This window comes from Scardinius erythrophthalmus, assembly GCF_964197995.2.
Source record: "Scardinius erythrophthalmus genome assembly, chromosome: 13".
Taxonomy (NCBI): Eukaryota; Metazoa; Chordata; class Actinopteri; order Cypriniformes; family Leuciscidae; genus Scardinius; species Scardinius erythrophthalmus.
In genome coordinates, this window is record NC_138233.1 from 8,933,682 (window position 1) to 8,944,168 (window position 10,487).

Sequence of the window (10,487 nt, forward strand, 5' to 3'; positions counted from 1 at the left end):
CATTCAAAATATGGTTTACTTAATCACAGACGTGTAAATGCTTGTGTATAAATAAAATAAAAACACTTGTCCGGAAGTGACGTATAATTCTGTAGCCGTTTGTGTTCATCGTACTCATAGCAGTGCAGCCGCAGACCGTTCAGTGGGGTGCGCGGATAACCTCCTTTTAGTTTAAACAGAAATAAAGTTCTTCACCAGTAAATATCATGTATGATCAAGACGAAGGTATGTTTTGGCGATAAAAGTGCAATACGTGTTTATTTATAGTTTTATTACAGTGACGTGTGGTTAGATACGATAGTTTCAAGCGTTAACACAACGTTATTGGCTAACAGGCTAAGATTAGCTTTGTCGCAAATGGGCATGTTTAGAAAAACAAACTTAATATTATAATAATTCTACCTTTGTATCTAGAACAAGTATTTATTGAGTGTCTTCCATTTTAGTTTTATAGAGTGAAGTTAATGCATTTGTTAATAAGCATAATTTATCAGCAACAATGTTGTTTTGCACTCTGCGTATTAACTCTTGTGTAAGTAAATAACTTTAAGTTCTGTAATTATTGTAACTTAGATATCCAGTATGATGAAGATGATGATGAAATCACCCCTGATCTGTGGCAGGAGGCCTGTTGGATTGTTATCAGGTAAAGAAAAAACCTGTTGAATAGCTGTCATTATTGCCTTTGTGCTATAACTTTAATTTAACCTTAATTATATCTCTCTATTTATGCAGTATTATAGGTAATAAGATAAATCTTAAACTTTATTGACAATGCTTTGCTAGTTTCTTGTCACATTTCTCTTTCCAGCTCATATTTTGATGAGAAAGGTTTGGTGCGACAGCAGCTGGATTCATTCGATGAGTTCATCCAGATGTCTGTGCAGAGGATTGTGGAGGATGCTCCACCCATTGACCTGCAGGCTGAGGCCCAGCACACATCTGGAGAGGTGGAGGAACCGGTGAGTGATTTGATTCGATGTCTGATATCATATATGCGTTTATGAGACTCTAAAATGAATCGACTGATTTTGATTTGATTTATTTCTGCAGCCTCGGTACTTGCTGAAGTTTGAGCAAATCTACCTGTCCAAACCCACTCACTGGGAAAGAGATGGTGCTCCCTCACCTATGATGCCAAACGAAGCCAGACTCCGAAATCTCACGTGAGTGATGTCCTTCAGTGTTTGAAAGCAGTTTAGCCCTGTAAAGCCTTGTTGAGTATCATATTTGATAGATCAGGCTTTTATGGCTCATAAAGTATGATATAGGAGATTATGTAGATCATACTTGTAGAGAAAAACAAACAAAAAATTTTTCCTCATAGAATCCAAATCAAGCAAAAACATGCAATTTGTTGCTGATATTTATATTGCCAGAAAGTAAAATGAAAATTCTGATAGTTTATAAAATCAATCAATGAGATCTTTGATCTCATCTACGTTCATAAAGTGCATATAGATATCAGTGGTTACTCTATATCTCCTAATAATATGTCTTAGTAAGGTTTGTAATTTTTTTTTGTGGGAGGAAAACATACAATATAATGCAATACAATGATGACTAGATCTACAAATAAATGCTCCTCAAAAGCCTGATGGGTCATTTGTTTCTCTCTAAAAAAAAATCATGTAAAGTAAGTTACTTCAGTCCAGTGAGTTTCATCTTGAAATATTACTAACAATATAGTAGTTAACTATGCAAATCAGGTAAAAGATTTCACATTAAAAACATGTACCATAACCTGAAGGGGATGTTTTTAGAATTATACTAAAAGCCTATTTACTCGCTGATACAGAATATACTGTCAGACAACAGAAATCATGTAATAGATTTTGTACAACATCAAAGTTTTGATCCTGTTGATAATTTTGAGATCTTATAAATTTGTGCATTAAATATGCCATAGTAGCCTTTAATAGAGCTGAATTACAGCATTCTCAAGTTGCATGTTTTAGTGTGAACTTTAAAAGTGCGACTCCCACAGGTTTCACAAGAGCAGGCAGTGTATCTGAATGCACGCTGTGACTTGCAGGTATTCCGCCCCTCTGTATGTGGACATCACAAAGACTATCATAAAGGATGGGGAAGAGCAACAGCAGACGCAGCATCAGAAAACGTTTATAGGCAAAATTCCCATCATGCTCCGTTCCACATACTGTCTGTTGAGCGGCTTGACAGATCGTGATCTCTGTGAGTTGAACGAATGCCCACTGGACCCTGGAGGCTACTTCATCATCAATGGTTCAGAGAAGGTTGGTTTTGTTTCAAAAACACAGTCACACACACACAATCGCATAATTATTTTGTTTTTGAAATATTTTTTTCTTCTGCAAATAATTGGTCAGTGGCAGTATAACTAAATCAATGTGTTCTGTCATTTTTCCAGGTCCTGATTGCTCAAGAGAAGATGGCCACTAACACAGTGTATGTGTTTGCCAAGAAAGACTCCAAGTATGCTTACACTGGAGAGTGCAGGTCATGTCTGGAGAACTCCTCCAGACCCACCAGCACCATCTGGGTCAGCATGATGGCCCGTGGAGGACAGGTCAGTATCTCCTGACTGTACAAGCAAGTATTTCACTTGCAGATTTAGCCAAGTTGTGTGGTTTTTGGATTCATTGACTATTTTTGCTCTGAATATTGTGCATCTATTTTCTTATATGTTTTTTCTTCTGTCCAGGGAGTTAAGAAAAGTGCCATCGGCCAGAGGATTGTTTCCACTCTGCCGTACATCCGGCAGGAAGTTCCCATCATCATTGTGTTCCGTGCTTTGGGATTTGTGTCTGATAGAGACATCCTTGAACACATAATTTATGACTTTGATGATCCTGAGATGATGGAGATGGTATGTCACCTTAAATGTACAAATTAAGCACTCTTTTGATAAGGGAGTTTTCCCTTACGATTTAATTTGTAAAAAATGGCGTACTCTGTTTTTTTTCCCTCCAGGTGAAGCCATCTTTGGACGAGGCCTTTGTGATTCAGGAACAGAATGTGGCTCTGAACTTCATTGGCTCCAGAGGGGCTAAACCTGGCGTCACCAAAGAGAGAAGAATCAAATATGCTAAAGAGGTTTTGCAGAAGGAGGTGTTGCCACATGTTGGTGTATCAGATTTCTGCGAGACCAAGAAAGCTTATTTTCTAGGGTAAAATAGCTTTATGAGTTTGTCCTGTTGTGTTACACTTCTACATTTGTGGTCCGTACGATTTTGAAAAACATGTAGTATAGAAAAAAATACAGTAAAAAAAACGAAAACAAAATACAATTTAATGTGTTTTATTTTTACTGTATTTCTGATCAAAATCTTAAAATTTCGCATTATGTTATCACAAACTAAACTGTCTTTAGTAAAAAGTGTGTGTGTGTGTGTGTATATATATGTATACACTGTATACACACAAATATCTACTTAATTTTTTATATTTTGTGTAATGCATGTACAAACTGATTGCTTTCTCTTTATTTAGTTACATGGTTCACAGACTACTGTTGGCTGCTCTGGGCAGACGAGAGCTGGATGACAGAGATCACTATGGCAACAAGAGGCTTGATCTTGCTGGACCTTTGCTTGCGTTCCTTTTCAGAGGGTTAGAATTAAAAAACCTTTCATTAAGCATTCAGGGTGCATTAATAAAATAATGCTTGTGCATGTTTCAAGATGACATCACATCCAACATTGAAATCTATACATCTGTGCTTTTCCCAGAATGTTCAAGAACCTGCTGAAGGAGATCAGGATCTATGCACAGAAGTTTATTGACAGGGGGAAGGACTTTAATCTTGAGCTGGCCATTAAGACCCGCATCATTTCTGACGGACTCAAGTACTCCCTGGCCACAGGCAACTGGGGGGATGTGAAGAAAGCCCATCAGGCCAGAGCTGGAGTATCTCAGGTGATGTTTACTTGTTTTTCCTTCTTTTGCTCTACTATGTACAAATGCATACATTTATTAAACTTTTTTGCTAACAGTTAGTGTATAAAAATCCTCATTGACTTTATTTTGTTTATAGGTGTTGAACAGGTTGACTTTTGCCTCCACTCTTTCCCACCTGCGCCGCGTAAACTCGCCTATTGGACGAGACGGCAAGCTGGCCAAACCCAGGCAGCTTCATAACACACTGTGGGGTATGGTGTGCCCTGCGGAGACCCCAGAGGTAGGACCCTTGAACACTAGTATGCATGTGAATGTCAGCTCAAGTTTTCAGTGAGGTGGAGTGTAATTGCAGAAGGTAATTAAGATGGAGTGTAATTGTTTTGTTGCAGGGCCATGCTGTAGGTTTGGTAAAGAATCTAGCTCTCATGGCCTACATCTCTGTGGGATCTCAGCCGTCCCCCATCCTGGAGTTCTTGGAGGAGTGGAGCATGGAGAACTTGGAGGAAATCTCCCCTGCTGCTATTGCAGAGTGAGTGTCATCCTGTTCTATAGGGGGCAGCACCACACCATTGAAATCGACACGCTTTACAAGTGAAACATTTTGTGATTGCGCAATGCTGTTCATATATTTTTTGTTGTTGTAAATCTTTATTGAATTTATACCATTTAATTTGTGTTTGTTCCTTTAGTGCAACTAAGATTTTTGTGAACGGTTGCTGGGTGGGTATTCACAAAGACCCTGAGCAGCTGATGAACACTCTACGGAAGCTGAGGAGACAGATGGACATCATCGTGTCTGAGGTGTGACATCTCTTTTCCCTGTTTTTGTTTTTGCACCACTCCAGTTTAACATTTATTTTGTGTACAGCACCTAATTGTGATCTTGTTCTCATCATGGTCCAGGTGTCAATGATCAGAGACATTCGTGAGAGGGAGATCAGGATCTATACAGACGCTGGTAGGATCTGCCGTCCGCTGCTCATTGTGGAGAAACAGAAACTTCTGCTGAAGAGACGACACATTGACCAGCTCAAAGAGAGAGAGTACAACAACTACAGGTACATACATGTGTAAAGAATATCATCTCAGATTGGTTTCAGATTCTTCCTGTTCCTCTATAACAGAGTGTCTGTCTCCTGTGTAGTTGGCAGGACCTGGTAGCCAGTGGTGTGGTTGAATATATTGACACACTAGAGGAGGAAACTGTAATGTTGGCCATGACCCCCGATGACCTTCAGGAGAAGGGCGTGGCTTATTGCTCCACCTACACGCATTGTGAGATCCACCCGTCCATGATTTTGGGTGTCTGTGCATCCATTATTCCTTTCCCTGATCACAACCAGGTACCGCCCCATATAATACCTATTTAAAACATGCAGTATTGTGGATATATTAACATTTTAGAGAATTTTAACATCTGTAACCCTGCAAATTCTCTAGTATAACTATGAAGAAATTGCATAATAAAGTGTCTAAATGATGCACTCTCCTGTTTACAGTCTCCCAGAAACACGTACCAGTCTGCTATGGGTAAACAAGCCATGGGAGTTTACATCACCAACTTCCATGTGCGAATGGATACCCTGGCACATGTGCTCTACTACCCCCAGAAACCCTTAGTCACGACTCGTTCTATGGAGTATCTACGTTTCAGAGAGCTGCCGGCAGGTAATCTATTTCTTACATTAAACAGAATTTTTTTTAAATAAATAAATAAATAAATTCTTTCATTCAGCAAGGACATGTTAAATTGATCAAAAGTGACAGTAAAGACATTTATAATGTTACAAAAGATTCCCATTTCAAATAAATGCTCTTCTTTCATCAAGCAACATTGAAAAAAATTATCACTCTTTCCACAAAAATATGAAGCAGCACAACTTTTTCCAACATTGATTATAAGAAATGTTTCTTGACCACCAAATCGGCATATTAGAATGATTGCTGAAGGGTCATGTGACACTAAAGACTGGAGAAATGGCTGTTGCCGTCACAGAAATTACTACATTTTATTAAAAAAGAAAAGTTCTTTTCACATTATTACTCTTTTTACTGTATGTATAAGAGACTTAAAAAAAAAAAACGTTTGAACAGTAGTTTATCAATGATTCAGACATCATTTAACCTCAAAAACTGTAATATGTATGCACATTTTTCTTAAAAGGTATCAATTCCATTGTGGCTATTGCATCATATACTGGATACAACCAGGAGGATTCTGTCATCATGAACCGTTCGGCTGTGGATCGTGGATTCTTCAGGTACCTGATACTAGAATTTAGCTGTCAAAATCAATGTGACTCTATGCTTAATTTCTTTTCACAAAGTTCAAGTTTTGATTAAACTGTCTGTTATCTCAGGTCTGTGTTCTACCGCTCTTACAAGGAACAGGAATCTAAGAAAGGCTTTGACCAGGAAGAGATCTTTGAGAAACCCACCCGAGAGACCTGTCAAGGTGCAATTCTAGTGATTTTACTCTTCTCTTCATCCTAGGAAGTGACAATGCAGCATATTTGTAGCATTACATATTTTTTTTACTGTCCTCTACTGCATGAAGCAACAAAATATATTATATTTGTCTACATTTGTGGTCCAATGAGTTTTCAGTTTGAATATCTTGTGCAATACTGTTGATATTTGCTGAAAATCTTCAGATTAAAATGGAGATGTGATTTATTGCTTGATGTTTTATTACATCATGCTTCGCTAGAACATGGTGTTACGGAACCTTTCTGCAAGCTGTGTGTTATTAACATTTCTTTTTTCTCTAAAGGCATGCGACATGCCATCTATGACAAGTTGGATGACGATGGTTTGATTGCTCCCGGTGTGCGTGTGTCTGGTGAGGACGTCATCATTGGCAAAACCGTGACTCTTCCCGAGAATGATGATGAGCTGGATAGCACCAACCGTCGCTACACTAAGAGAGACTGCAGCACGTTCCTGCGCACCAGCGAAACTGGAATCGTTGATCAAGTCATGGTCACGCTAAACCAGGAGGGCTACAAGTTTTGCAAAATCAGAGTATGTACTGATTTGAATCTGAATTATTATTATTTTTTTGCCAATCTTGAAGGAATATTTCACTCAAACATGAACATTATTTACCCTCAGTATGTTCCAAACCCAAATGCTGTTGTTTTTTTCTTTCAAAGATCAGCATAAAATTTGTTTATTAATAAACACTTTTAGTGTAAATGCATAAATGTAAATTGTCTTGTGCAGGTCCGTTCAGTTCGTATACCACAAATCGGAGACAAGTTTGCCAGTCGTCACGGTCAGAAGGGTACCTGCGGTATCCAGTACAGACAAGAGGTAAGTGTACACTACTGTTGGGGTCGGTACGATTTTTATGCTCACCTAGGCTGCATTTATTTGATGAAAAATACAACAAAAACTGTAATACTGTAAAATATATTCCAATTTAAATGAACTGTTTTCTATTTTAATACATTTCAAAATGTAATTTATTCCTGTGATGCAAAGCTGAATTTTCAGCATCATTACTCCATTCTTAAGTGTCACATAGTCCTTCAGAAATCGTTCTAATATGCTGATTTGATGCTCAAGAATCATTTCTTATAATCAATGTTGGAAACAGTTGTGCTGCTTCATATTTTTGTGGAAAGAGTGATCATTTTTTTCAATGTTGCTTGATGAAAGAAGAGCATTTATTTGAAATGTGAATCTTTTGTAACATTATAAATGTCTTTACTGTCACTTTTGATCAATTTAACATGTCCTTGCTGAATGAAAGTATTAAAACAGATGTTCTGCTTATATTATAATATTTTTGTGGAAGCTGTGGTACTTTGAATTGAATGTTCAAACAAGCAGCATTTTTTGAAATACAAATCTTTTGTCATTTTTAATCAATTTAAGGCATCCTTACTGAAAAAAGTATTAAAGTATTTTAAAAAAAATCAAATACTTGTGTAATGGGAGATGCAATGTTGTAGTGCTCATTTTTATTGTAAACGAGACTGAATGTGTATGCTTTTGCTAGCTTTGTTTAGACTAGCCTGCAGTTGAAGGTTTGTACACAGGATGTGGCTCTTAAACAGCTTGTGATAGCATAGACTCTTACAGCTGAAGCCATTGTAAACAGTCGCTATGAAACCCAAACGCAGATGCAGTGTGTGTCTGACCTGAGCTGTGAATTTTCCTCTCTTTAGGACATGCCATTCACATGTGAAGGAATCACCCCAGATATCATCATCAACCCTCACGCCATCCCTTCCAGAATGACAGTCGGCCATTTGATCGAGTGTCTGCAAGGGAAGGTACTTTGGTTTTCTGCTCCTAATACTGCGTATCGTGCTTCTCTTTCCAGCTCGTTTACTGACAGATGTTTATTCTGGGAACATGTGTTCAGAAAAGTGCCCTACAAAGAAAATTTTTTTTTAATGATTACACATTCCACAGTTAATCCTATATATATATATATATACACACAAAACACAGATGTTTTTATGCCTATCAATGCACATGTACTTCTTGGTAAGCCTTTACAATAAATTCCAATTACTTAATGTTAGTTAATGCAGTAATTAACATTAAATAACAATGAGCAATACGTTTGTTACAGTATTTATTAATCTTTGTTAATGTTAATAAAAAGACAACTGGTCATTTATTATTTCTTGTTATCTCAGGTCCATTAAATATCAACAGAGATAACTTTGATTTTAATTTATTATTTTAACAAAACAGAGATGTTATAAATGTCTTTTAATCTTGAACTACAACCAGTTCTAACTCCAACGTCTAGTACAAAACTTAATAACGGTTCTCAGATCTTTTAAAGGTTGACATGACATCTTTTTTAATTTGTTCAATTTTTAGACTGATTTGAACCAATAACTCATGAGTTTGAGACTTGATTTGAGAGTCTTTGTGAGTGATAACACTCACAGTGTTTAGAAATCAAACTATATACTAGTCGTCATACTTTTGCATACTTTTTGCATGCAATTCAACCATCAATTGAATCAATAACAAAACCATAATTCGGTTCCATTACACTGAATAAGAACCAATTCTTGATTCACAACCCTAGTCATTTGTGTGTTAAATATGCAGTTCAGAACCCTTTATTTCCTTTTCAATTCAGGTGTCTGCTAACAAAGGAGAGATTGGTGATGCCACGCCATTCAACGATGCTGTGAATGTACAAAAAGTCTCCAACCTGTTGTCAGAATACGGTTACCATCTGAGAGGCAATGAGGTGAAGAGCTCCTACCTGCCAATGTGGCAGTCCACCCAAAAATGAACATTCTGTCATCATTTACTCAATACTGACCCTCATGTAGTTCCAAACCTGTTTGACTTTCTCCTGTGGAACATAAATGAAGATATTTTGAAGAATCTTGGCAACCAAACAGTTTCGGTTCCCATTGACTTCAAAATATCATCTTCTATGTCCCACTGAATAAAGTAAGTCATACAGGTTTGCGATGACGTGAGGGCGTGTTAATGACAGAATTTTCATTTTTAGGTGGACTATTCCTTTAAGAATGCATTAGATGTGTTGAAATGTGGTTCTAATGGTAGTATTTATTATTGCAGGTTTTGTATAATGGCTTCACTGGACGTAAGCTCACCTCACAGATCTTCATCGGACCCACATACTACCAGCGTCTTAAGCACATGGTGGACGATAAAATCCACTCCAGGGCCCGTGGTCCGGTCCAGATCCTCAACAGACAGCCCATGGAGGGTAGATCACGGTGAGATGGCAGCACTATTATGCTAGCAATTTTTGTTATGTGTAAATCACCTTATAGATCTGAACTGTTTTCTTTCCTCCAGTGATGGTGGGCTGCGTTTTGGAGAGATGGAACGTGATTGTCAGATCGCTCACGGTGCCGCTCAGTTCCTAAAAGAGAGGCTTTTTGAGGCCTCTGACCCGTACCAGGTCCACGTCTGCAACCTGTGCGGCCTCATGGCCATCGCAAACACCCGCACGCACACCTATGAGTGCAGGGGCTGCCGCAACAAGACACAGGTGAGTAACCGCTATTATCCGGTCTTACTGGGTCAAGTGGTCAAAAGTTTTTTCACTCTGTTAATCAATATACAGAAGAAATTATCTGTCTCTACTTTATTTTATTGAGACTTTAAAGGCTCAGGGATGGTTTTTGGTTCAATTCCCACAAGTAGCAAGCCATGAGCTTTTACTTTAAATGGTCTAATGAGCATATTATAGAACTCATATTCAAGATGTTAAAATGAGCTCTTTCATGACCCCTTCCTCTGCTCTGTTCTTTCAGATCTCTCTGGTGAGGATGCCGTATGCCTGTAAGCTCTTATTCCAGGAGTTGATGTCTATGAGCATTGCCCCACGGATGATGACCAGCTAAACAACCACACTGATGAATAATGGAAAACAGGAACCAGGAGCAAATCATAGTGAAAATGATTTTGAATGGATCCCAACAGCACTTCCTGCGGTAGCTGCTGGGCTTGTGAACTTTTTATGTTTTTGTTGTTTTTCATATGTTGTTATAGGTCTGAAACAGGTGTTTTGGCTGTTCAACCTAGAATAAAATAAAGCTTCTTTTTTAAAATAAAATAAATGATGTGCTCATCAAGGTTTAATTGCTTAG

General features: G+C 37.9%; 1 protein-coding gene across 1 annotated transcript; it reads left to right on the top strand.

Moving 5' to 3' along the window:
* Positions 1-97: 97 nt before the first annotated feature.
* polr2b (RNA polymerase II subunit B) lies at positions 98-10,468 on the top strand. The gene is made up of 25 exons (XM_081383078.1): positions 98-225; positions 574-646; positions 812-962; positions 1,054-1,166; positions 2,036-2,255; positions 2,390-2,548; positions 2,684-2,848; positions 2,953-3,149; positions 3,472-3,591; positions 3,711-3,897; positions 4,016-4,159; positions 4,269-4,408; positions 4,569-4,680; positions 4,783-4,937; positions 5,024-5,222; positions 5,379-5,547; positions 6,044-6,140; positions 6,240-6,334; positions 6,653-6,903; positions 7,105-7,194; positions 8,055-8,162; positions 8,993-9,106; positions 9,448-9,608; positions 9,691-9,886; positions 10,152-10,468. The coding sequence occupies exons 1-25, from the start codon at positions 207-209 to the stop codon at positions 10,239-10,241; spliced, it is 3,525 nt and encodes a 1,174-aa protein (XP_081239204.1). The 5' UTR covers positions 98-206; the 3' UTR covers positions 10,242-10,468.
* The last annotated feature ends 19 nt before the right edge of the window (positions 10,469-10,487 follow it).